Consider the following 27,469-nt stretch of genomic DNA (forward strand, 5'->3'; position numbering starts at 1 on the left):
ATTTTTATCTCATGTGTCTGAGTGTTTTATCTGTGTGTGTCTTTGCTCCATGTGTAAGCAGTGCCCACAGAGGCAGAGGCAGTTACAGAAGGTCGTGAGCTATGTGAGTGCTGGGCCCTCCAGAGGAGCAGCTGGTGTCTTAACCTCTGAGCTGTCTCTCCAGGCCCCAGGAGCCGCTTCTATTGGAAGAAGTTTTCTGACTGCAGAACTTTCCACAGGGTCTTAAGAAGCCCAGCCTTCCCTCCCCAGTAGACAGTAATTGTCTTCAACAGAGAGGGAAGAAGGAAGGAAATGGAGCTGGGAAGGGGGAGTGACTAGGAAAGGGCTAGGGAAGGACAGTGGAAAGCCCTGGGGCAACATACTTGAGCCATGAAGAGCTTGAGGGGTGATAGGGAAGGGGCAAATGAGTCTGGGGTGGGGGAGAAAGTTGAGCCAGAGGTAGAGGAAAGGCATGGGTAGTGAGGAAGAGATGGCTGGAGGTCCCAGGGGAAAGCAAAAGGGATGGACTGGGGGGGGGGGTGTAGAGGGTCTAGAGGGAGGTCTAGAGAAGAATTAGGGGGAAAGGCTGAAGATTCAGGGGCACCGAATTAAGCCACCTCAAGAACTCCTAGAGGTGACTCAAGCCTGCCTGTGGGCGTGGTCTGCACACATTTCTCTAATTCTGGCTGTGATCTGCAGAGGCGCCAGTCCAGGCATGGGCTTCACTCTTTCTCCATCTTTCCAGTCTCTGTTCCACGAGTCCCTGAGAGAGCAGCTGCTGGGGAGTGAGATGAAGAGGGCGGAGGGGCATGGGTGTGATGATTTTTAAAATTACGCATGGAACAGGCACTATGTAAAAGAGGTTTATTGGATGGAGATGGAGGGAGAGAGAGGAGAGGGTGGGGAGCCCTGAAAACCACTGTCCTCACTGTTCAGGTTGTGGACTCCATGTGACTGGGGCCTCAGGTTGCAGGGAGGCAGGATTAAAGCCACAGGCCCGGGAGGGATCTCAGGGCCCGGGAAAGAGATGTAAAGGAAAAGTGGAGTGGGAAGCTGTGTGGTGGAGCATGGACAGGCTTGAGCTCACAGCCCAGGAGCCTGGAACTTTTTCAGTCTCTTTTGTGGGCAGTGCCGAGGACTCCATATTCTCCCTCAGCTCCAGCCACACCTGCAGGTAGCCAGGTCTCAGGAAGGAACCATGGAGAAGGGAGAACCACCAAGTGCAATCATTCCCTGAACCCGAGCCCTTTATTTTACCGCACCATCTGGAGACCTGGCAGCTAGCTGGCCAGTTCCCGGGTCTACACGGAGCAGGGTTGGGGCATGGAGGTCAGCCTTGGCTCTAAGTCAGGAAGTAAGTGGTCCTGGACTTTAGGGAGGTCCTGGGCTTCCCGTTCTTCCCTTCACTGCAGTGACTAGTTGTGCTGGCTGTCCCTGGCTCTACCCCACCCAGACTTCAGTGGAGTGAAGAAGTTAAGGGAAAAGTTATGGTAGGAGGACGGGACAGGGGTTACATGAATGAATTGCTCAGGAGGCAAACGGGACTACCTGGTGATGTCCTCAGCACCACTGCGGTCTGTAGGAAGCCTAAAACCCAGTCATCACCAGGACAAGATGTGCTGGGCACAGTGCGAGATCCCTCCAAGAGGTTATCTCAGACACTCCCCTGGATCTAAGGCATGTAATGCTCTGAAGACTGCCTTCCCTGAGGGTGCCTCATAAGCTCTTCACCATTCAGGGATCTTTTTGCCTTTGACCTTTCTTTTCCATCTTCCTTGGTACTTCTCTAGCAGACTATAATAGATGCTTCCAGGGATAAGTCAGCCACAACTAGGCAGGTTCTCACCTTCCCTCCCTTTCTTTAGTCCTTTTTACTTTTGTTTTGTTTTAAGCAGGATTTCACTATAGCCCACACTGTAGAATTTTCAACAATCCCTTCTCTCCCTTGATCTATCAAGTTGTAGGATTACAGCCTTGTGCCACTAGGCTCAGCTTAAATGCCCATTCTGTACTTCCCACCAGCTTTCCTCTTTCTACATTTGAATCCCAAACTCATTTTCTCCTCCATGTCCCTTCTCTGCCACCCAGTCCTACCCATCCAGTTTTCTGTTGTCCTAATTCTTGCCACAGTCTACCAGCCCCTTCCATAGCCATCTGTGGTCATTCTCCCCTCCCCACATCCCTACCTCCCTCCTTTACTCCTTCTCCCCCAAGTTGAAGGCAGTTATTATCTTGTCAACAAGGCTGTGCTTTTCTCCTTACCTCTGTGACACTGGAACCTAAGATCTTCAGGAAAGCTCTGCAGCCACAAAATTATTCCAATCAAGAGCAGTTTCTAGGGACTGGAGACATGGCTTAGGGGTTAAGAGTACTGACTGCTCTTCTAGAGGAGCCATGTGGGAATTTCATTGTCCCCTGAGCCTTAGGTATGGGAGTGTTTTGTAGATGTATCCCTTGAGACTGGGCTCTGCAACTCTGTTCATTGATTGGTTGTGGTTTTCTGTAGTGGTCTCCATCTCTTTAACCTTAGATGGAGGTGAAGAGTACACTTCCCTGTGCGTTTAAGGACAAATGTGCACAGATTGTTGTTAGCAATTGTGCTGGCTTGGTAATTAGTGGTTGTAGATTGTCCTCCAATATTCCTGACTTCAGTACTGATTAATTAGCTAGGTTTCCAGTACCAGCCATGGTGTTCCTCTTGCTGAGTAGGACTTAAATTCAATGAGAGAGTTGCTGGCTACTACCAAGGCTTGTGCACATGGAAGGGTTACTACTGGTCATTCATGTGGTCCATAGGCACCAACAGCTGGGTTGGACTGTTGGTTGCCTCTCTACTTTGGAAGCTTGCATTGAGCCTTTTGGAACCATGAATGCTAGTTCTTTAGGGAGGGTACTTTAGGTCAGTTCAAGTTCAGGGGCCTCTGGGCCCTGTTCCTGATGTGCAAGGCATCTTTAGCAATGGGTGTAATGTTACGGAGCATATTAAATAATGACAATTAGGCATACAACAGATCTTATAAGGTTTATTAGGTGGATATAAAGAGAGAAGGAGAGAAGGGAGAGCAGGACATAATGGGGAGAAAGAGAAAGGATGGAAAGAGAGAGGGGAGTGCCCTGATAGAGAAAGGGGAGAAGGCCAAGAGGCCAAGAGAGAAGAGGCCAGGAGCAAGACAGACCAAGAGAGAGATGACGTGTTGGCTTGTCCCTTTAAGGGGCAAGGTAACCATGCCTTCCAGGTGTGGCCACCTGGTGGGCGACAGGATGTCACATAGGTTACTAGGCAACTCTGAAGCAGGTTTGGTTCCAAAATCCTAACAATGGGGATTTACATTCCAGTTTTGGGGATAACAAGGGTAACAGCAATAAGCTATCTGCCTTGGGAGTGTCTTAGAGAGCCCTGACCAAAAATGCAAAGAAGGATTCTTGTTGACTAATATTAATATTTAATATTGATTTATCTTTTAGTTAAACAGTAGTTATTCCTAAACCAGCTATATACCCAAATCAACGCACAGAAACTAGGATTTATTTAATTAACCTAGAGCACAATGCTGGGCAATCATTACTCCATCCTAAACCTCCAAGCCTGCATAGCCTCCTCCCATTCAGATTTACCACATTATACTTGCTTTTTAGTCATATCTTAGGTTCAGTTCATTTCTCCTAATGTTTCCTGGTCCTCTCCTCTTGGAACTCTCCTCCCATTCTCTCTTTCTCCATCACTCTGGACCAGGATGTCCCACCCTATTCTCTCCATTGTTCAGCATTGGCTGGTTGTTTTTATTGGCAATACAGAGAACAAATGGTGGCTTGTTTACACAAACTTGAGACAGGTGATGCTTAGAATAAGCATCACAATGCCATGTCTGGATTGCAATCAGATAGTGGGGAGAGAAATCAGCATTCGAGTGAACAAGGGTAAATTGTATGTATTCCACAAGAACATTATACCAACAGCTTCTCTTGTCTCAAAGTGAAGTGGGGTTTCCTTAGGTAGTCTTTTGGAGGCAATGCCATCAATCCACATAGAAAAAGCTCATTTAAACCCTATATGTATAATTATACACAGAATTACATTTGTTATGGTTTTTAGGTAAATAATTACTAGTATGTCTGCCTGTGGGATTTCCAGTCATTCATATTGACATTATATCTCACTTCCTCCTGCAACCATATTTACCTTCCTCCCTCTTTACTGAGACCTCATTTTCAAGTTTCCCCATCAGATCAGTTGTATCTTGATATTCCCCTTTATGCTCCTTCCATCTTCTTCTGCACTGCCTCGCTCGTCCTCCTAAGTGGGCCCCCTTCCCATGTCCCTCTCAGATTACCTAAGACGTAAGCCATCTCACTAAGTTCACACTCCACATGCTAGTTCTGCCCATTCTTCTCCCAGTTACACTTCTTTGATCCTCAGCGTTTCCAGCCTCCTTCCATATGGACTCTTGACTAGATCCAGACACTCATTATCTGCTTCAATATGTTTTATCACAGCGACAATCAAGGGCATCTGGAGCTCCAGGACAAACAAGCCTTTTCAGTTACCTCCTCATATTAACATGGGAGAGTGGGTCTATCTTCTCCTCCCACCAAACAAAAGGCCACTAGCAACTGTCTGAATTGGACTCTATCAAGTCAGCCTAAGTCCATTTGCAATCAGGTTACTAGGCCTGCCACTGTGGAGCCATAGACCCTCCACTGGTCTGGGCTTGTGAGCTACTTAAAGATCTGTTTCCTCTCCCAGTGAGACCCAACCCACCCACTGGGTTCTGGGCTGGAACTCAGGTGTCACGTGTCTTAGTGTTTCTATTGCTGTGATGGAACACCAAGACTGAAGACCCTGGGGAAGAAGTGGATTATTTGGCTTACGGAACCCCAGTCACAGTTCATCCTGAGAAGCCAAGGTAGAAACTCCAACAGGGCAGGAACCTGGAGGCAGGAGCTGCTGCAGAGGCCACGGAGGGGTGCTCTTGCTGGCTTGGTCCTCACACCTTGCTCAGCCTGCTTTCTTATAGCACCCTAGACCACAGGCCCAGGGGTGGCGTCACCCACATGGGGTGGGCCTCCCTCATCAATCGCTAGTTAAGAAAGTGCCTTCCAGGTATTTGTGTCCATAGAGCCCTTGCTTAACATCAGTGAGATCTATTTCCCCAAATTCACCAGGTACCTTGACTCCATTGCCCTGGAGGGAACGTATCCTTCTGTGCCTTTACCTGAGTGCAGGTCAGGCAAGGATCTGATATGTTTTGAAGTATTTCTCAATGTCTAGGCAGCCAGATGTGAGAGATGGTGATTCTGAGGTTATTTATTTATTTATTTATTTATTTTAGGTGGCGAGTGCGTGGAACGGTGTATGGAATTTAGGCAGTGCCATCCCAGCGCCTTTGGCATGCTAGTAGACTAGCAGCACATCAGTAGCACAGAAAGTAGCCTGAGCTAGTACTCCAGGCTAGCCTTAACCTCACAGAGATAGGCATGCCTCTGCCTGTCGCTGGGATTGAGTTTGCTACCTTGTCCAGTAGCATTTGCTTTTCAGAATTGTCTTTCACTACATTATTTTTAAAACTTCGCTCTTGTTAGTCCTCCTAGTAGTCATGGCCCAGTAATTAGAAACTGAAGCCCTCCAAAAGCCCTTCCCAAGCAAGGGAAATTGATTTACAAAGTCCTCAGAAGAGAGTGGGTTTGGGATTAAGATTTGAGTAGGAGGCTCTCTGCCTTAAAAAGTCGTTTTCTGTGCAGCTACCTCATCCTGCAGTCAGACATTAGCCTTCTGCACAGTCTGGAGCAGCGGTTGTCCACCTGTGGGTCACACCCTTCAGGAGGCTGCACATCAGATATTTAATACAATTAATAACAGTAGCAAAACTTCAGTTCTGAAGAGCCAAGGGAATGATCTCGCGACGGAGAGTCACGAGGAACCGTGTCTCAGGGTCACAGCATCTGGACGATGGAGAGTCATGAGGAACTGTGTTTCAGGGTCACAGCTTCTGGACGGCTGAGAACCACTGGTCTAGAACTAGTGTGCTGATGTACTGTGCTCACAGCACCAAGCAGCAGTGCTTGATCTTGAGTCTCAGGTTTGAATGTCTGAAGCTCCCAGGTTACTCTGCAGAACCCCACATGACTTCTGAGATACCGGAGAGGACTGGAATAGATATTTTAAAAATAGAGCCCTGCCCTGCTTACAGCCCTTTCTCATTGGCTGGAGACAGAAGTGTGAAACTCAGAAGTGGTTTGCTGAGGAAGCCCCTCAGGAAATGGAAGACATCATAAAGTATCAGCAAACTGCCTGCTGCACTTTGAACCCTGAAGGAAGACCTCCCTATGCTGCAGACAAGGAAGGGGCTGGAAAAACTCTAACCTGGGTCCTCTGCACAGTTGCCTCTATGGGCTTAGGTTCTTTCCTGTCTGTGGGAGAAAGCCCTCTGCTTGCATGGGAAAGACATTTGTTGCTCTTGTTGGCTGGCCTCTCTCTTCAGCATTGTCTTCAAAGGAGGTGGGAGGACCAGTAAATGAGCAAACTTCCTCCTTCAGTTCTGAGAAACTGAAACTCAGAAGCCTTAGATTACCCTCCCAGGCTGTACAAGAAAGAGACTCTGACCACGTTGTAGCTTCAGAGAAGATTGCCAACCTGTCCAGAGCCCTGCAAGCTGTGCAGTTTCCCCTGTGCTATTTCAAGAGTCACTGCCTGTGCTGAGGTGGACTCTGCAGTCCTACAGCTCCTGTGAGGTCACTCCAACTCCTGTAAGTCACCCCTCACCTCACTCCTGTTAGTAACCCCAAAGAACATTCAGGGGATCTCCAAGTTGTACATTTGTGCAGTTGGTACTTTGGCCTGTGATAGGTTCCATTTCTGGGGTGAGTGTGTTGTATGTGTGTGTTGTGTGTTTGTGTGTGTGCTTGTGTGTGTGCTTGTGTGTGTGTTGTGCATTTGTGTGTGTGTTTGTGTATGTGTTTCTGTGTATGTGTGTGTGTGTGTGTGTGTGTGTGTTTGCATCTCCCCAGGTACAGACTGATACAACACCAGTTTTCACAGGACACACTCGGTTGTGTGATCACCTGTCCAGGCTTTGCTATCAGCAGACAGAGTGCAATAGTGTCTGTTGTCTGCACAGCTCTCGTCACCCTGTGTGTTTGGATGCTGGCTTTGTAAAAGATGCTGTTGTGGGAATGTAGAAAAGGATGGACTTTTCTTTTTTTAATTTTTTTATTTTAATTTTATTAATTACAGTTTACTCACTTTGTATCCCAGCTGTGGCCCCCTCCTCCACCTCTCCTATCCCACCCACCTCCCACTTCATCTCCTATGCCTGACCCCCAGTCAGAAGTATCCCATGGCAGCTCACTGTCCAAGAGGACGTTTCAAAGCCAACCACTGATCTGGCCAGCAGTCTGGACTAGAGGTGCAGAACACAGGAGGGGAATCAGGGTGGGCTCATGCAGTGGTTTGAAGAATGGGCCCATGGGTTCATATATTTGAATGCTAAATCATCAAGGAGCGGCACTAGTTAGAAAAATGAAGAGGCCTGTGCTTGCTCGAGTAGGTGTGACCTTGTGGAGGAAGCATCAATGGGGGTGGGCTTCCCACAAGCCAGGCCCAGAGTCTCTCTCCTCCTGTGCCTGTGGATCCTGATGTAGAACTCTCAGCTATGTGTCCTTCACCATAACCGCTGCACACTGCCACACTCCCCGCCATGCCGACCATGGAATAAACCTCTGCAGCTGTTCCAAGCTCCAATTAAACACTTTCCTCTATAACAGCCTTAACGGTCACGCTGTCTCTACACAGTGTGGGACACTTACTAAGACAGCTCACATCCATCCTCTCATAGGACTTGAGCTATGTGACACAAAACTGCCCAGCACAGACCTTATATTATCGGTTACACTAGATTCCCTCTCCCTAAGTACACCTCACCAGAAGATGAACAGGATCACTCTGGAGCCCAAGTACTAGCTTTGTGCTTGACAACTAAAGGTCAATGCACTTGGCAGTTAGGTGAATAACGATGAGGTACATGTGAGTTATCTGTAGGAAAAGCCAATAAAAATTTTGATCAATTAAAAATTTTTGATAAATAAGGAACTGTGAATAATGAAGGTGATTGAAAGAAAGCTTCCCTGGCTTCCATACATGTGCCAATAAATAATAAAAAAGAATAAAGTCTTAGAAGTAAGTGTTTATACAATGACCACCAGATTTTAGCAAGAAAAACATTGTTTTAGCCACTTACAAGTGTGCCACAGTAGCATTGATTAGACAAGATCTCTGAAATGGTTGGGGTTCCCCAAGCAGGCAAGACAGCAACTCGTGGTCCAGGGCTCTCCTGCCTCTGCCTTCTTAGCACTGACAGTAAAATCAGACAGAGCACACCTGGCTCCTTCACAGGGTTAGGGACCACGTCAGGTTCTCAGGGTTGTGGAGCAGGCACTTACCCTCAGCGTTCTCCTCATGCTTTGGACACACAGGACAGTTAGTGGTCAGCAAAAAGTTTCTGGAGATGATGTGCGTGTGCTGGAGAAAGAGCTGCAGGAACCTGGTCAGAAGCTGGTCCATACTGCATGGAATACAGAATCCAAAACTCCTAAAGCTGGTAGAGAAGAGTGTGTGGAAAAAGGCTCAGAGAAGTACACTCATCCCAGGAGATGGATATGAAACTAGGAATCTGGCCTTTCTGGAGTAGGTGTAGCCTTCCTGGAAGAAGTGTGTCATTGGGGGAGGCCTGTGCAGTTTTAAAAAGGCAGTTCCAAGACCAGTTTTAAAAAGGCAGTTCCATATGTTGCCTGTATATGGGGATGGAAACCTCTCAGTTACCATATCTGCCACCATTCGAAAATGGTCTAAACCTCTGAAATGCTAAGCAAGCTCCAACTAAATGCTTTCTTTTATAAAAGATACCATGGTCATGGGGTCTCTTCAGAGTAATAGGACACTGACCAAGAGAAGAGTTGCTATCTGGGTGTGGGGTATTGCTGGGACAGGCCTGACCACACTGCTGAGGGCAGAATGGGGACTTTGGGACTTTGGATTAGGAAAGCAGACAAATGTAGTCGAGCATTTTAAACTGGGCTTAAGTGCCAAACTAGTAGCAGCATGGAAGACAGTGGCGCCTAGAGCAATATGGATTAGTACAACCTGGATTAAGAGCTTTCAGAGGAGAAAACTATTATTAAGTGACCTAGAGATGATTCTTGTAATATTTAGGTGAAGAATGTAGTTGCTTTCTACCCCTGTCCAAAACATCTGACTAAGGCTAAATTGAAGAGTTTTGGATTCGTGGCTTTGGCAGAAGACATTTCAAGACATCCTAGAATTGACTGTGTCCTGCGGTTACTAGTGGTCACTATTGTGAAGATCTATACTGAACAGGACCAAGCTGAGCAAGGACAAATACAAAATGAGCAGTTTCAGAAGAAAAGGCTCCCCAGGAAGTATAATGGAGAAAGTCCAGTGCTCAATGAGATTTTTTAAAAACGTGATGAAAGCCTGCTTTAAAATGGAATAAAAGGAGTTGTGACATTAGTTCAAGATCACAGCCAGCCAAGCTTATAATTCCTCAAAATAAATTAAAGAAATGGTTAAGAAATGAAGTGATGTACCCAGTTTCCCTGATGTCTCTAAGATTTTAACATGAGTGGGTGTTAGAATTTGACAAACTCTTTTTCAGCATCTAAGGAGATGATCAGATGCTGTGGTTTTTTTTTCCTTTCAGATTGTTTATATGGTGGATTATATTGATGGATTTCCACATACTGACCCACTCCTGAATGCCTAGGATGAAGCCTACTTGGTCATGGTGGATGATATTTTGGATGTGTTCTTGGATTCAGTTTGTGAGTATTTTACTGAGTATTTTTGCATCAATGTTCAGGAGGAAAATTGGTCTGAAAATTTGTTTCTTTGTTGGATCTCTGTGTGGTTTAGGTATCAAGGTGACTGTGGCCTCATAGGATGAGTTTTGCAATGTTCCTTCTGTTCCCATTTTGTGGAAGAGTTTAAAGGTATTAGGTCTTCTTTGAAGTGGTAGAATTCTGTGATGAAACCATCTGGCCCTAGGCTCGTTTTGGTTAGGAGACTTTTGATGACTGCTTCTATTTCATTAGGGTATATAGGATTATAAAAAACAGAAAGCTGATGAAAATGTATGTGAATGATGGAACCATAGTTCAGCCTCATGAAGCAGAAAAACATGTGTTTTTCTGTGGCCATATGTTTCTGCCTTTAGTGTCAAGGATACAAGAAAGGGGTTTTGGAATCTCCATTCTGGGCTGAGTAAAGCTGCTGAGGCCAGATGTGTCAGGAGTGTGCTTGCATGGAGGCTCATCGAGGTGTTAAGGTGAAGCCTGGATTTCATTAGAGACCACAAGAGTTTGCAGGTGCCAGTCATGGCACACCTCCTAAGAAGAGCTGAGAACAGGGTGTGGAACCAGCCCAAGGGAGAGAAGTATGTTGCAGACAGCAAAGGTGAAAGGAGTTAGAGTGCTGAAGAGCACTTGACATGGGGCATGGAGAGTCTGAAGTCTGAGCTGCTGCGTTTCCATCGTGCTTTGGTCCATTTCCTCACTATGCTGTCTTTCTGCCTTTTCAGAATGGTAACGCGTATTCTGTGCCATGTTATGTTGGAAGTAGGTGATCTGTTTTCTAATTTTAATTTTATGGGGGTTACAATTATGAGGTTGCCTTGAGTCTCAAAAGAAACTTTTGACCTTTGGGCTTTTAAATGGGATTGAGGCTGTACTATATTATGGGGACTTTGAAGTTGGACTGAAAGCATTTTGCGTTATGATCTGGCTACAAGCCTGTGGGGACCATGGAGTGCAGTGTGGTGTTTTGAATAAGAATGATCCCCATAGGCTCAAACATTTGAATGCTTGGCCCTAAGGGAGTGGCACTACCTTAGAGAGATTAGGACTGTGGCCTTTTGGAGTAGGCATGGCCTTACTGGAGGAAATGTGTCCCTGTGGATGGGTTGAGGTTTCAACAAGACCATTCAATCTGAGACCCTCTCTCTTCTTGCTGCCTTTAGATCTGGCTGTAAAACTGTCAGTTATCATGTCTGCCTGTGTACCACCATGCTCCAAACCATGAGATAATAAACAATCCTCTGGAACCATCAACCAGCCTCGATTAAATGCTTTCTTTGATAAGAGTTGCCATGTCATGGTGTCTCCTCACAGCAATAGAACACTGACAAAGATCTGTATCCCTCTTATGTTACTTTTGCCAGAGTGTTTTATCACAGCAACAGAATGGAACTAGAATAGCACAATGTCACATCTCCTGGACCTGATGTAGCAGTCCAGTTTCCTGGAACTGGTCAGAGGATAGCCCACACTACAAGACAAGGAAAACCTAGGGTGGTTAAATCTGGTTGTAGAGGAGTGGTGATGAAAAATCTCAGAGAAGTTCATGTGACTGAGTGGATGTAACGGTAAAGCATTCTGGGAAATGTGCAGAGTCCCTGCTGCTCTGTGGGATGCTGCAGCAGCCATGTTGAGAAGCACAGTGGGCCTGGCCGGGGAGAAGGGCACCAGCATTGTTGGAAGCTCAGGGGTGATGGCGGCACAAGGCTATGGGTGACGTTAGGAGATTATATTCCTGAATCCCAGCAAATATGGACTGACTGTGAAGAGACAGTAATGTCAAGGACAGTGATCCACTGAGGAGTAAGGAAGATACAGCCTAGGGCCTAACTGCTTAAGGGGGCCACAGCTGACAGAACACAAAGATGCTAAAGCAGACAGATGGTTAACCAACCCACCTGGGGCTGGATTCTAGTAATTAAAGACAAAACGGATGAACAGGGGTCTGAAAGCTGCCTGTCCAGGACAGAAGAAAATAGAGAAACCTACAAGAATATAAACATTTAACATTATATTTTTAAAATCTGGCATTTTAGCCCCTCAGCAGTTTTATCAGAATCACATTGATTTGTCTCAAAATGATAAGCCCAGCTAAGGACCTATAATTGCTGGCCCTGGTGAGGAGACAGGGCTCTAGTCAGGGATAGAGCATTTAGGTGATACTCATGGGGATCTGGAAAGACAGGAAACAAAGCCCCTTCTTCCTCAAGCAGTAGATGTAATACATGATATACATTGAGTTTATAACTACCATTTGTTAGTACTATTTATGTTTTTATTATTTAAAACCATCTTTAATTTAAAATATATTTTCATCATATTCTTTCCCTCCTCCATGTTCATCCAAATCCTCTCCTCCTCCCTACCCACCCAACTTCCAGTTGTTTCTCAAAAAACCCAGAACTTAGAAAACAAAATTCAATAGCACCCAAAAAGAAACAACAACAACCAAAACCACACCCAGCTATAACCAGATAAAGCAGACACACAAAAACTGTGGCATCCCTTACTTCCTGGTCAACTACTCCTGATGTTCTCTGGTCACTCCATTGACATTCCCAGTGTCACTCCATTGGAGAAAACTGGTTAACAGTTAACAGTTCATTGTTAACCTTCACCCTAGTGGCTGGGTTTACATTCCTTCATTCATCCATCCATTCATTCATTCGTATACTTTTATATATATATATATCAAGATAAAACAAAAACTATCAGATTGAAGTTAGATAATACAGACCAGCAGAAGGAAAAGAGCCCAAGAGAGAGGACAAGATTAGAGACAAACTTGTTCCCATGGTCAGGATTCCCATTAAAACACAAACTGGAAGCCATAAGCACAGAGGAGCTGGTACAGAGCCCTGCAGGCCCCGTGCTTGCTGGTTCAGTCCCTGTGACTTCCTGTGATCTTCGCTCATGCTGATGTAGACAGCCTTGTTTTCTTGGTGTCCTCATGCCCTCTGACTTTTACTGTCCTTCTGCTTCCTCTTTCCACAGGATTCCCTGGGCTCTGAGCGGAGGGATTTGTTGGAAACATCCCATTTATGGCTGAATGTTGCCATGTCTCTCACTCTCTGCATAGAGTCTGGCTGTTGGTCTCTATACTTAAGCCAGACATTTCTTTTTTTCTCTTTCTCTGAGACACAGTTTTTCTGTGTAGCTTTGGCTGTCCTGGACTTGCTTTGTAGAGCAGGCTGGCCTTGAACTTACAGAGATTGTTCTGCCTCTTCCTCCCTGAGTACTGGGGTTGCAGGCATGCACTCCTGACCCTGGCTAAACTGGACATTTCTAAAGCCAGACATTTTTATTTGTTGACATTGTCATTCGTGTATACATGTATTTTAACCATTTTTATGGCCTATGCTTTTCCCTCACTCCTTCCAGTTCTATACTTAACCACTTTCTAACATTCTCTCTTGATTAAAAAAAAAAAGTTGTTTTAGGAACTGGAGAGATGGCCCAGTGGCTGCTCTTCCAGAGAATATAGGTTCAAGTCTCAGCACCTACATGAGGCTCACAACGGTCTGTAACTCCAGTTCTAGGGATCAGATGTCTCTTCTGGCTTCTGTCAGCTTTGCATGACATGGTCCACATAGATAAGTGCAGGCAAAGCACCCATAAACATGTAATGAAAATAAACATTGAGGAGGAATACAGATAAAAGAACAGTAAGTCTTTAAACTAAAGAAAGGAAAACTAACTGCTGTAAATGTTAGGCCCAGCAAGAGCCTAAATATAAGAAGGTATGAAGAGAACTCAGGAAACTAATCATCCATCGATGCAAAAATGCAAGAAACTGTTTTTAACCATTGTACAATGGGGTCACCCCTGCTGGTCAGCTAGGAGTGGCCCCTGGAGACAAAGAGCTTAGGTTTTTAAGACACAAGGCAGGAATCTCCTGGGGTTGACTTCTTGGCAAGTTAGGATTGGATGAAGTGTCTAACTTTTAAAATAATTGGTTGGTTCTGGGCATCCTTAGGTCTGGTCAGCCCTGTCGTAAATATCTGATCTTCAAGTCAGTTTGGAATTTCCTGCCATCCACAGTTAAATGTTGGGGGTGATTAACTCATCCCATGTCTGTTCTGAGGAGTGGGGGTTACAGGCTTTGGATCAAAGGTCAGGAGAAGGATTGGGGCCATTTGGCCCAGTTTCCAAATAAAAGCCCATCTCACCGGCGCCAGCCAGTGGTTTTTTTCTCCATTTAGTAGAGATCTCTGCTTGCTCTCTTTCTTATCTCTGCCCTCAAAGATGGATAATGTCAGGAACGTTTACATTCCTCCGTTCTCTGGAGAAGCACTAAGAGGCTTTAATTAACATGGGCCTAAAAATTGCAAATATAAGTTATAAGGCAATTAAAAGAAACATAGGTTACAAAGTTAGTCTGATTCTTTCATAAACACCTAATCAGTCCTTCCTCTTCATGATGGTTTCTGAGCCGCAGCGACGGGAATTGTGATGGAGTGTGCCAGCAGTGGGCAGGTACTCGGCAGACTCACATTCTTGGCCCTTGGTCCACAAACAACACATTCTTCCTTTCTTTCTTTTTGCTTTTTCAACACAAGGTGTCTATGTGTAGTCCTGCCTGTGCTGAACCTTCCTCTGTTGACCAATTCCTCTAACTCAGAGATTTGCCTGCCTCTGCCTCCAGAATGCAGGGACTGAAGGCATGAGACATCAAACCCAGCTAACAACACATTTCTCATTAATATATACAAAATAAGTCAAAAGAGAAACCAATAAATAATGTGTGAATACCAAGCGTAAAGCTAGAAAAGTGGAATGAAATTCAGCAAGAATTAAATACAGAGTAGAAACAATAGGGAAAATCAATCCAAACAAAGTTCTTTTCAAAGCTTAGTGACCTTGACAGATTTTATGCAGATCAACTAAGAACAAAGAGACTACTACAACTATTTAATCTCAAATGAAAGAGAGGCATTTGGAGTAAAAACTTGTGAAGTAAAACAGTTACAAGAGAATATTCTGAAAATTTCATGTAACAACTGTATGTTGTAAACATGCACACATTTGCAGAAACCTGATCATCTGTAAAATAATCAGGTAAAGAACGTTTAAAAACATCTGACTAGAAAGATGACATTGTAAACACATAAAGGCAGCAATCAGACAGCTTCCAGTGAGGAAAATGGAGGACGGACATTACTGTTCTGAGATGTTCACCAGAGAAGATGCCTCAGACATTTTTTAAATTTTTATTTTTTATATTTTTATATTAATTAGTTTATTCACTTTATATCTCAGCTGTAGCTCCCTTGCTCCTCCCCTCACAATCCCACCCTCCCTCCCTCATCTCCTCCCATTCCCCTCTCCAAGTCCACTGATAGTGGAGGTCTTCCTCCCCTTCCATCTGACCCTGGCTTATCCAGTCTCATCTGAACTGGCTTCATTGTCCTCCTCTGTGTCTTGGCAAGGCTGCTCCCCCATCCAGGGGAGGCAGTCAAAGAGGCAGCCACTAAGTTCATGTCAGAGACAGTCCCTGTTCCCATTACTAGGGTACCCAGTTGGATATTGATCTGCCATGGGCTACATCTGAGCAGGAATTCTAGGTTATCTCCATGAATGGACATTGGTTGGAGTATCAGTCTCAGAAAGGACCCCTGTGCCCTGATATTTTGGTTCTGTTGTTATGCTTGTGGAACTCCTATCCTCTCCAGGTCTTACTACCTCCCCCTTCTTTCTTGAGATTCCATTTTTTAATTAATTTGTTTACTTACATTCTGACCACAGTTTCCCCTTTGTCCTCTCCACACCCACCCCCAAATGTGGTGTTTAAGCCCATTGAAAGTGTGTATTAGCTAGCCTGTGACTACTCTGGGTGTTCAGGATCCCACTGTAGCAAGGACCCTTTATCGGGGAGAGCTTTAAGCAGAAAAACCATGTCCTGGGTTGACATTCTTAAGTTAACAGGAGCAGATAGCAAGAAGCAGAACTACAGAAGCCAAAAAGCAAGGTTAGTACATTTAGAGACTTTCCCAGAACTACGGACTTTGATGGATTAGGTGCTTGTTTTCGTTTGGCAGGTGGTGCTGTCTGTGTGCTGAGTTTTACAGCCTGAATGACACCATCATGGAGTCAGTTGTGCTAAGGTCTTGAGCCCTCCTAGACTTGACACTGACTTCCCTCAGTTCCGTTCTTGTGATTAGCTGTTGCAGGTCTCCTGCAGTGACACCTCAGGTTCTTTAATAGTGCCAGTCTACTTAATGCCGGAGTCTACTTAAAGTCTACTTAATTAATTACTATTAATTTGGTGAAACAGTCAGTTTTGAAGCTCTAACACTTTAATAGCACAGCATAAGAGCTTAAAATCCAATATCAGTCAGGCATGGCCTAACACGCCTTTAAGCCTGATAAGGAAGTGGAGGCAGGTGTGACTTTGTGAGCTCCAGGCTAATCTGATCTACACAGGGAGACCCTGCTTAAAAAAATGTTTTTAATAGTGAATTATACACTTTATATTCTCCATATTTTTAGGATCCTTAGGTTATTGTTGTTTTTATTTGCTGTCACCATGTGTGTGTACATGTGTGCGCACTGTATGTATGTGTGAGTGTTAGTGCATTGTGGCTGCACAGGTCTTGCTCTGAAGAGAGACGCTTCTCTGTGCAGTGGAGAGCACCACTAACTAACTGAGAACCTGCATCAGAGGGTGTGGACTCAGCAGTGACAGCTTCAGGACCTTCAGGCTTTCACCACCAGAGGCCACTGCAGGGGCAGCCGGCCTGCTGCACTGAGCAGCTCCCGAGTTCTCTGCTCTGCACCTGCGTTTGCAGCCCTTGACAGACTGCCTGGTGCGTGTCACACAAACTAATCTCACAATAGTAATACTATTAAAATATCACTTTTATAAAATAGTTCTCTCCTGACATGTGTAGCCATATGACAATGGCAGATATAGTTCTTCTTTCCAAGAAAGAAGAGAAGCTGCTTCGTACAGGCTCCTACTAGTGTGTCTCACACTGACATAGATACTGACAAGTTATATACACAGGAGTAAAAACCTCACCTTCCCGCTAAGGAGCTCTGGTTATCCCGTTTCTGTGCTTGTAAGGATACATAACAACTTCAAGTAGGTCTATATTAACTGCAAATTCCCACCAGGGAGCACCAAGAGGAGTACCAGGTGATAAGAAAGGGCCCAAACTACCACAGAGTATAAAGAACAAGAAATGTTATGCCAGGAACATGACGATTCCTCTGGTTGATGCAGAGGAGAAGGTAGAAAAGGGCTGAGGAAAAGTGGCTGAACCGGATGAATTCTCCTCATGTTCTCTGGAGCATCTCCAACCTAGAGCAAGGAAACACGTCTTTTGAATGTTCTGAGGACAGCCTGTGTCGGTTCTCCTGGGTGACCTGGACATCATCACCACCCCAGCTGCCCTCCCTGAGGGTCATCATTTCCCTCCCCCATCACTCCTGCACTCTACATCCTGGAGCATCTCCTGTCTTCCACCCTCCTTTCCCGTGTTCCGTGGTCAGTCCCAGGCCTGCTGCAGAGCATGGAAGTTCAGGATAAAGCAGTAATGACTAGCAGTAATGCTCCCTGACTCAGAGCCTCATGGGCGAAGCCACAGGAGCTGGCAGGAGCCCTAGCCAGAGAGGATCCTGGGTCCTGGGGTCTGAGACATCTCTTCTGCTTCATTCTAACCCTCTCAACAAGTGAGAGTGTCACACAGCTGTGGGCGTGGCTGTCCCTGCCCCACCTTGTCCCTCTCTGCAGTCCAGATGGGAGCACTGTCCTCCATCAGCAGCTCAGTCCCTCCTGCCTCCAGTGGGAACCCTGCCCCCGGCTGCTATTGCGTGATTCGTTTCTGCTCTGTGTGTGAGTGTTAGCCGGCACGTGTGTAAGGCACTGTGTGAATGCCCGCTGTCTGTGGGGAAGAAGGGCCTGGAACCCCTGGACCTGGAGCTGTAGATGGCCACGAGCTGCCATGTGGGTGCTGGGAACAAACCCTGGTCTGATGCAGGAGCAGCAGGTGGTCTTGCCACTGGGCCAACTCCTTATTTTATCTTCTTTATCACCGTCTGTGGAATCCTCTTCCCTCTACACATTGGTCTAAAAACCACCTCCTTCTTTCGTGTCTCTGCGGTCCCCACATCTGCAGCATGAGAAGCTCCTAACCAGGGACCCGCTCTAACCTGGCACTTGCTCTGTTCCCTTGTCATTCCCACTAGGCTGTGAAAGATTGCTCTCCTGTCAAGACTCAGTGTACACCAGCTATTGCTGGCAGGTGATATGAACTCCCCATCTCCTCCTTCCTTTCTCAGTAAGATGCTGCAGCTGGGGGATGACAGCAAGACTGCCAGAGCTCACCCCTGCTTCCTCACTCTTCACCCATCTGTCCCTTACCCCACTTCCAACACCATACTCCATACCTGTGATTGTGGAGGATTCTCAGAAGACACATAAAAATGGAAGGGAGGAGTATCAGCAGGACAGAGAAGTTGGGCTTGGTGGCCATGGAAGAATGCTGGTCCACACCAGGGGTAGTTGGCGGTGAGGCTGAAGTAGAAATACAAGTTGAGTCTTTGACCGGACCTCAAATCCGAAGAAATATCACCTTAGCTTCTGGGTCCTCAGGTAATTTGGGGGACACACTGAGTCTCCCCGTCTTTGCTATGAACAATTGTTTGTATGGGTCCTGAGAAGGAAGGGAGAGAGGATGTCCCTGTCCTCAAAAGAATCAGGGGAAGCAGGGTAATGATGGGATCTCATTTTTCCTGATGGCAGAAGAGCAAGCTGAGCTGTGAGGTTTGTGGCAGAGAAGAAAAAAGAGTTCAGGTGAGATGAAAAGAAACAGTGATTGAGCAAAGACCAGGAAATCAAAGGATACCCAGTCTGTGACAGCCAGAGACAGCCACAGAGAGTGACCAATGTAAACACACTCAGCGAGATAGGAGAGGAGGACAAAGGAAATGAATGATGGAATGGACATTAACTCAATAAGTTATGGTGATGCTATCACACACTCACACCTCATCTGAACAGAGCTTTCTCCCCTCTTCCCAGTTACCTGTAGGCTCCAAATTTTCTTCACAGTGCAACTTGGACTTCCTAACCCAGCTTCTGCATTCGCCCTGTGAGGTCCTGTTTAAGAGGTCATTTACTTTCTTGATTTTCTCTGCCATCTCTTCTGTCCAGTTGGATCCAGAATGCATTTCAGGCCAATTCTTAGCATTTGAGTCAATATGGAATGTTTTGGGTCCATTGAGGCTCAAGTCCCAGGATCTGCTGAAACCTCCATCTCCTTCATTCCAGCAACATATCTTGGCCTGCAGAGTGAGGGGCTCTGTGCCCATTGGAAAGAGATCAGCCTCTGGCCTTGATGAACCGATCCGCCTATCCACCCTCCCTTCCCAGCCTCTGACCTTGCTCTACCCTCCACTTTGTCCTTTCTGCTCACCTCTCATGTGGACTACCAGTGATTCACTTTCTTTCACCATGAAAACAATGAATGTCCCTAACCTGTCACAAATCCTGTTCCTTCCTTCAGGGGCCATCAGATATGTTCTTTTACTTACTTTGTAGCAGTGGGGATTGAAACTATGGCCTCATGCATGCCTGCCAACCACTCTCCACTGAACTACATCCCCAGCCCTATGCGGCCATTCAAAACTTACCTTTGGTTATTTTCTCCTCCTGCCTTACGTGATACAGCACATCTTTGAAAAGGTAATCTTCATCTTTCAAAGTGTTAACCAGTTTTTCGCAGACTGTCATGTTATTTGGTCTGTTTCTTGGAACATCAATGGCATGACACTTCTTGCCCTTGTAGAGAAGAAAAGTCCCTTCTGGTTGGCCTTGTACTGACTGATTGTAACTCCATCGTCCAGACCCTGACCTGCCAACTGTGAAGACACAGCAAAGAGCAGCAGCCTCTGTGACAGAAACATGCAGTGAGGTTAGGGGTGTGGAGCAAGGGACTCAGAGACAGTCTCTGCCTGTGGCACCAAGAAAGTCCACCTGGAAGGGTGTCTTTAAAAGAGAGGGGATAGGGTGAGTGGAGAGAGGAGAAAATCTGGACTGATTTGTAATTTCAGATCATAGAACTGAACATCTTTGCTGGTTAGCGTTAACTGTAAGTTTGATACAGCCTAGAGGCACCTAGAAGGGAGTCTCTCTTGAGGGACTGTTCTGACTGTCAGTGATTTGGAACAGCCAGCCTGCTGTGGGCATTACCATGCCCTGGGCAGGCTGTCTCTGGCTGGATGAGAAATAGAGCTATGCAGGAGGTAGTTATCCAGAACAAGCATCATCCTGCAGGATTCCTGCTGGGCCTCTCCAGCTGTAAAGCAAGTTCCTTGTTCATAAGGCTGTGTGGAGTAGCAAGCAGGCTGCCTCTGAGATCCTGTCCTGACTTCCCCAGTGGCAGACTGTGACTTAGAAGTAGAAGTCTAATACAGCAGTTTCTCCCTAAAGCTGTTTTTGACCAGAGTGTTTTTATCACACAACAGAATGAAGCCAGAACGACCCATTGGCAGATTCCCAGGACGTAACACAGAGTTCCAGGAAGGGCCTCCTGGAGCTGCTCAGAGGATAGCACACACTACAAGACAAGGAAAATGCAGGATGTTAAGTCTGGTAGTAGGAGAGGGGTGATCAAAAATCTCAGGGACATGCATGTGCCAGAGTGGATGTAACAGTAAACATTTCCTGGGAGGCATGGAGAGTCCAGGCTGCTCTGTCCAGGGATGCTTGCACACCCTGTGGAGAAGCAGATTCAGCAGGACCAGAGAGAAGGGCATCAGCATGTGAGGAGCTGAGAGGTGGTGCTGAAGGCTCAAGGATGGACTGGTGTTAGCAAACTATCTCTAACCTGGAATCTCAACAGTATGGCACAGAGAAGTTCCATCAGGAGACAGTCACATCACGGCCATGGTCCACTGAGGAGTAAGGAACACGCAGCCTGGGGCCTGACTGCTCAAGGAGGGTCATGGCTAACAGAAAATGTACCTTAAAAAGCTTCAATTTCATGGGATGATGCCCTCTTTTGGCCTCCAACGGTACCAAGCACAGATGTAGTGTCCAACCCTCATATGCATAAAATAAATCTAAAAACCAATTAAAGCTGAAAGGTCTCAAAGACAGACCCAGATTGTCTTCCCAGGAAGCAGATCCGAACCAACAAGAAAGGACCAGCCACCCCTGCCTCAGGCACAGTCATTGTCTCTGTAGTGCTTCCTTACTGCCTGTCACTCAGGTGTGAACCCCTAGATGCCTCTGTGAAGGCCTGGTGTGGTGTTCTGAATGACCCTGTCCTCTGTAGAGTACCATATTGGAATACTTGGTCCCCACTTGGTGGCAGCTGTGTGGATAGCTTTAGGAGGTATGGCCTGCTGCAGGGAGAATGTCACTGGAGCTGTGGTTATAGAACCCATCCCATTTCTTTCTTCATCTCTGGACCTTGCTTGAGGTTTAAGATGGGGGCTTTCAGCTGGGCATGGTGTCATAGGCTGGAATTCCAGCACTTGAGAGGCACAGGCAGGTGGTTCTTTATGAGTCTGCGGCAAGTCTGTTCTGCCTATTGAGTTCTAGGAAAGCTGGAATTATACGGGAGACCTTGTTTCAAACCCAAACCCAAACCAAACCAAACCAAACCAGAACTCTGGGTTGTCAACTTGCTGCTCCAGCCACGGTGCCTGCCTGCTGCCATGCTTCCCTGCTGGGAGGTGATGGACTCGTGTCCCTGTGAAACTACCAGGTTCCCCACATCCTCCTTCTGTGGTTCCCCAAATCCTCCTTCTGTATGTTACCATGGGCATCGTCGTGTTTTATCACAGCAATAGAAAAGCAAGTATCGTAAAATATCATATAAATACTGCAGTGTTTGCACTGCTCCTTCTCCGTTACTCCTGCTCGCCTCTGCTCTTGTAGGATGGTATCATCCAGGGAGAAGCCATCAGTGAAGAGCATGGCTGGACCTGCCTCTAGGACCCTATGACCAAGGCCTTCTGTCAGCCTGATGTTGTCAGTGCTAGGAAATGGCCCTGGGGGGAGATCATGGCAGTTCCTAATTGGAGAATCACCTTGCTTGGGCAGAAGCCAGCCAGACACACCTGCAGTAGGGAAAATGCACTTCATTTCACAGTGACTCCTGGCATGGCCCTGGGTTCTGGGACAGAGAGGCCTCTGGTCCTGGGCTATCAGAACGTTCATCAGGCCTCAGGGAGACACCATGAGGTGAGCTCCTTTCCTCCAGGTTACAAAGTGGACAGTCACAGTCAGAGATGATATGCTGAAGTGAGACATTGCTGCAGAGACATCACAAGTCCCTGTGTGTTGAGAGCTGCATAGCAGGGAGACATCGCTTCCCTCCCTACCCTGTGAGGTGGTGTCTCCTCTTCTCTAGATGGTTGTGGAAATCCTATCTCATCTAGAGGAAGTGACAGGTCAGTTCTCAAGGAAGCTGCCACCTCTTCCTCAGCAAGGACCACAGGCTTCAAGGAGTGTCCTCTGTGCTCCAAGGAATCCACTGGACAGCAATGGAGAGATCAACAATCCTTAAGTTCAGGACCTCCTGCTGTCATTTCTAGCTGACCCAGAAGTCACAAGCTGCAAAGAACCAGTACTGTCTGGGAAACATGCAGCTTTCCCAGGACTTTGGAAGACACTCTGGGGGGATGGGCACCAATCCTGGTACATGGAGTATTCCCTAATCTGGCTTAGAGGACACATCTTCTGTCTTATTCATCAGCTTGTGACCTTCTGCTGCTGTCCCACCAAATGCAGAATTGAGTATTTGATGCAGAGAGAGATACAGTGAGGTTCTCCAAATTGAATAAAAATGAGTGCCTGCATTTACAGAACAGAAGAACCCTCTCCTGTCTAAAGAACACCACTATCTGGTGCCATCTCCCCAGGAGGCAGACTACATGGGCCTGGGAGCAAGGGCAGCAGCTTCCATAGCTCTCCACCCAGTCCTCCCTAGAGGACAAGGTGCTCCAGCCCTGAGTAGCTGCGGAGTTTTCATGCAAGGGCACAGATTGCGATCTCCTGGAGGAATGGCTAAAAGACATTTTGAGGGTGGGAAAGTGTAGGCTAGGTGGGAAGGGAGGGGAGCAGAGGAGGAGGCTGGTGGTTAAAAGTCCTGTTGAAGCTGAGCCTGGCACAAAGCTGTAATCCCACTACCTGGTAGACCAAGGGGGAGAAGGCGTTGTTGCAAGTTCCACAGTGTGAATCCTGCTTAAAACAAAACAACCATAGAAAGAATAAAGACCAAGGGAAAAAAGAGAACTTGGGCGGTTGTGGCTGCCTTGTCCCTGGAAGCATCTACTGTGGGAAAGTTCCAGGGCAAAGAGGTTCCTGACTGGAGGAGGGCTGTGAGGAATCTTCAGGGAAGGCAGTCTTCAGAGCATATGCTTAGACCCAGGGGAGCCCTCCTGGCGGGGTCTTGCACTGGGATCTCTGGGGTTTAGGCTTCCTTCAGGCACTCCTTTTGGCACCTGAGCTCTTCATTTCTAAATTTAGCCTTGGCCCGCCCTCCAGCCTGGTTTTAGGCTTCCTACAGACTACAAGCACTCCTTTCTGCTCCCGAGCTCGCCACTCGATTCTGCTCCGGAGCTTTCCACTCCTTTCTGCTCTGGAGCTCTCCTTTCCTTTCTGCTCCTGAGCTCTCCATTCATTTCTGCTTCGGAGCTCGCCACTCCTGTCCCCTCCGGAGCTCGCCACTCCTTTCTGCTCCAGAGCTCTCGCTCCTGAGCTCTCCATTCATTTCTGCTCCGGAGCTCGCCACTCCTGTCTGCTCCAGAGCTCTCGCTCCTGAGCTCTCCATTCATTTCTGCTCCGGAGCTCGCCACTCCTGTCTGCTCCGGAGCTCGCCACTCCTTTACCTTGGCCTGCCCTCCCCCCAGCCATAACTTTCCACTAACTTCTTCAATGCACTGGTGGGGTCGAGCCAGAGCGAGTCAGGGCGCCCAGGTGCCGCGGTGAGGAAGGGGCGAAGGAGAAGCCAGGGGCTTCCTGGAAGCTCAGTACTGAGAACCCCTGACTTAGCCGGGTCTGTCGCCCCCTACGCCCCGCCTGCACCCTGGGTAGACTCGGAACTCACGGGCTGACAGCGTCGTCATCAGGTAGCTCAGCAGAACTAAAAGGCTCAGATTCTGGGGACGACTGAGCGCCGCGGTGGCTGGCTTGTCCATGGTTCCCCCCGGAGAGCTGCCCCAGACGGGCGTAAGGAGCTGCGCGGAGTCCGTCCTCGGCCGCGCCCCGCGGAGGACACGCGACGAGAACCCCGCGAGGTCCAGGCACCTGGGCGAGAATTAAGCTTCAGGGCGCTGCAGGAAGGCAGATCCTAGTCCACTTTTCCTGCCTCCCGGCGAACTGAGTCCCCTTGCCCCGCCCCTTTTCGTGAGTCCGCGTCTCTCCCAAGCTCGCTGCTTCTCTCCCTCCCCGCGGGCCGTCCTATCCCCGCCCGCCGCTCTTCCTCCCCCGCCTGCCGTCCTCCACCTCCCCCCACCTTCCCCCACCCCGCTGTCCACTTATCAGCAGCTGTGCCCGCGGGATTCTCAGGACAGAGATTAGAAAGATAGAAAAAGTATCAACTCCATGCTTTCAGCCAGCAGCCAGAGTTAGAAACCTGTATAAGGGTTCACAGAGCAGGTCTTGCTTCCCCTCTAGGAGTTCCTGAGGTGGTTAGCTTAGGTGCCCCAGGAGCTTTGCTCTAGGGCTTCTCTCTAATTCTTCAATACCTTCACACACACCCTCAGTGTGTGTGTGTGTGTGTGTGTGTGTGTGTGTGTGTGTGGCCAGCAGCCAGCTCTCCCTCACTGTCTGCTTCCTCCAGCTCAAGTTTCTCCCCCACCCCAGACTCATTTTGTTTTGAGTCATTGTTTCCCTTTGTGGCCTTTTCCCTATGCAGCACTGGCTTTCTATGTAAACCAGGCTGGCCAGCTCAGTGATCCACTGCCTCTATTTCCCAAGGGCATGTGCCAACATCCCTGGCCAGAGAGGTACATTTGCCCGTGGGCACAAACATGAGTGTTTACAATATACTTAGAAACTGTATTTTATAGGAAAGGGGCAGTTTTTCCTCCAGAGTCTAGGATCTCTCCAGTGCTCCTGTCCCCTTGATCAGAGAGATGAGAACAGAGCTCAGACTTCAGCCAGCATGCATTCTGTGAAGAGGAGGGAGGGCATCACAGGGAAGCATCCTCAGCTCTGCCAAAGGAAGCTGCAGCTTGGGAAAGAGCTGGGCCTCATTCTAGCAGGGAATTAAGGAGAGCCCTGAGGCTGCACCCAAAGGTCCACCAGCCAGCCCTCCACACCTCAGACTGCCCTGGGCTGTTGTGCTCACTCCCTCAGGAATGCTTCTGCAGTGGGGCGGGGAGGGAGTCTCCTAAGACCCTGACTGTGCAGAAACCTTAAAGATAGGGAGAGCAGTAGGTCAATGCCTATATCCTTTCCCTCTAAACAGTAAAGGTCAGAACTGCACATTTGCTTGGTCCAGGTGTACACAGGATGAGCTGAGAGGATGTGGTCAGACGTGAAAATGTTGGGAGACACAAGTACATGTGGGAAACTCATCCCGAATATTAATTAAGGTAAACACAAGAGTAATCATGGTCTTTGCTGTGTGCTTTTTGTCCTAGGGTTGGTGTGAGAGTGAGGGTTGCTTACCTGAGGGATGTGTGGATCTTAGTGTGTGAGAGGCTCAGGCACGCCTATTAAGGAGTGCCCAGGTGGTTTCCTGGCTGCTGAGAACCTCAATGTGCTAATTTCATTTTACAGGCCTCTTAACACAAAACAGTGGTGTAAACAGGAGATCCTCCATTGAGCTTGGAGCTAGGCAGTCTGGGATAGAAGACACTGAGGAAGAAATAAGAGAGACCTTGTATGAGACAAGGCAATAACACACGCTTGAAAGTTGTCCTCTGACTTGTACTCATGGTGCGGCATGCACATGCCTGCACACACACACACACACACACACAACGCACAGACACAAATCTAAGAAAAAGATGGAGGCGTGGTGGTCTGAATGAAAATGGCCCCCAAGGATCGTGTGGTTGAATGCTGGGTTCCCAGCTATTGGAAATAGTTGGGAAAGATTGGGTGGTGTGGCCTTGTTAGAGTAGGTGTGGCCTTGTTGAAGTTGGTGTGGCCTGTGGGAGGAGGTGTGTCATTGGTGGAGGGCTTTGAGTTTTCAAAAACCCACTACAGGCCCAATCTCACTGGCTCTCTTCAGAGGGAAGCTCTCAAGTACCGTTCCTGCACCGTGCCTGCTGCTACAACACTCCCCACCATCATAACCGTGAGCTTGCTCTCGGAACTGTGCACAAGCCTCCAAATAAAGATTTCGTTTCATGAGTTGCCTTGGTCATGGTGTTTCTTCCCAGCAACAGAGCAGTAACTAAGACAGAAGCAGATTTCCAACATTGATCTTAGCCTCCACACATGCACAGACACATTTATACATATGTAAACATGTTTATACAAACATACATGACACACACACACATAGACCCCACACACATACACACACACACAAACACACAGAGGAAAAAAGTACAAATGGTCAATTAGTTTTTAAACAGGGTTTAACATCCTTTGCAGTAAGAAAAATGCAAAATCAATCCACTTTGACATTTCATCTCACACTAGTCAGGAGGGCTGTCCCCAGATGGATGAGGGCTGAAGTGCTGGTTCCTGGATTAAGAGCACTGGCTGCTCATCCAGAATCACAGGGTTGAGATCCAACAAGGCAGCTTGTGACCACCTGAACTCCAGTGCAGCGAATCCCATGTTCTCTACTGGCCTCTGAGGGCATTGCATGCATGCGGTATGTAGAATACACAGAGGCAAGCACACATACAAACAAGAATGGAAAATAATAAGATAATTAAAAACCAATCGCCCCAAATAAATGACTGCTGGCAGGGTGTGTTGATAGAGGAAGCCATACACACTGCTGGTTGGAGTGTCACCTGGTGCAGCCATGACGAAATCGATGTGGAGGCATCTCAAAAAGTTCCCATATGATCCAGCTAACCCAAAACTCATGGACTTATAGCCAAAGAACTCTACATCCTATTACAGAGATCTACTTGCATGGCCATGTTTGCTGGAGCTATTTTAATCACAGTCGGGATGTAATGAGCTGCTCATCAAAAGATGAAAATGTGGCACATTTACACAATGGAAGCTTATTCACCCATAAGGAGGAATGTAATTTGCATGGAAATAGGTAGAACTGACAAATATTGTATTAAACGGGATAAAACAAGTTCAGACAAAAAATGCACATTTTCTATCATTTGTGGATCCCAGCTTCTAAAGGGTAAATATAGTTATTTAAGGAGGAGTAAGTGTGGGGAAAACCCAGGGAACACAGAGAGGCCCAGGAGGTGGGAGAGAGAATATAAGTAGGAGATAAAGGTGGATATAGAAATAATAAATGGACATTCTGTATGTCTAACATAGAGGTGATGTATCAAATATCGATTACAAAAGTAACTTTTTTGAGATTGAAGTCTAATCATTTAATTGTTACTCTTGGAGACTTATTTTTGACTGGACTCAGGAGTAGAAACTCTCCATGAGGACAGCCTACGTCTCTTAGCAATCAGTTCCTAGCATGTTTCTTTGCCTTCCTTTTTTCTCTTGATCACAAGA

At 47.1% G+C, this 27,469-nt stretch overlaps 1 protein-coding gene and 1 long non-coding RNA gene across 4 annotated transcripts in view; one reads left to right on the top strand and one right to left on the bottom strand.

Annotated features, from left to right (window-relative positions):
• Positions 1–6,262: 6,262 nt before the first annotated feature.
• Positions 6,263–27,469, top strand: part of LOC132649563 (uncharacterized) — a 51,487-nt gene continuing 30,280 nt past the window's right edge. The window contains exons 1-4 of one of the 3 annotated variants that reach the window (XR_009588062.1): positions 6,263–6,723; positions 9,693–9,813; positions 20,314–25,398; positions 26,043–26,155. This is a non-coding gene — a long non-coding RNA (uncharacterized LOC132649563). Of the gene's footprint in view, positions 6,724–9,692; positions 9,814–10,568; positions 10,606–11,006; positions 11,104–20,313; positions 25,399–26,042; positions 26,156–27,469 lie in introns of those variants that run through there. The other 2 variants (XR_009588064.1, XR_009588063.1) reach the window with 2 other exon arrangements.
• LOC132649561 (UL16-binding protein 1-like) lies at positions 15,170–24,036 on the bottom strand. The gene is made up of 5 exons (XM_060373576.1): positions 23,907–24,036; positions 19,480–19,737; positions 18,873–19,148; positions 18,235–18,361; positions 15,170–17,146 (listed from the first exon to the last, which is right to left on the bottom strand). Exons 1-5 carry the CDS (start codon positions 23,995–23,997, stop codon positions 17,122–17,124), a joined length of 777 nt encoding a protein of 258 aa, XP_060229559.1. The 5' UTR covers positions 23,998–24,036; the 3' UTR covers positions 15,170–17,121.

The sequence above is a fragment of the Meriones unguiculatus genome, chromosome 20, assembly GCF_030254825.1.
Source record: "Meriones unguiculatus strain TT.TT164.6M chromosome 20, Bangor_MerUng_6.1, whole genome shotgun sequence".
Lineage (NCBI taxonomy): Eukaryota > Metazoa > Chordata > Mammalia > Rodentia > Muridae > Meriones > Meriones unguiculatus.

What these genes read in the sequence shown, in the direction of transcription:
- LOC132649561 (XM_060373576.1), bottom strand. Translation starts at nt 23,997, where the DNA reads ATGGACAAGCCAGCCACCGCGGCGCTCAGTCGTCCCCAGAATCTGAGC. An exon ending in GGAGGAGAAAATAACCAAAG is followed by an intron (nt 19,149 to 19,479) that starts GTAAGTTTTGAA and finishes CAATGGGCACAG; the next exon opens with AGCCCCTCACTCTGCAGGCC. An exon ending in AGAAAATTTGGAGCCTACAG is followed by an intron (nt 18,362 to 18,872) that starts GTAACTGGGAAG and finishes TTTCTACTTCAG; the next exon opens with CCTCACCGCCAACTACCCCT.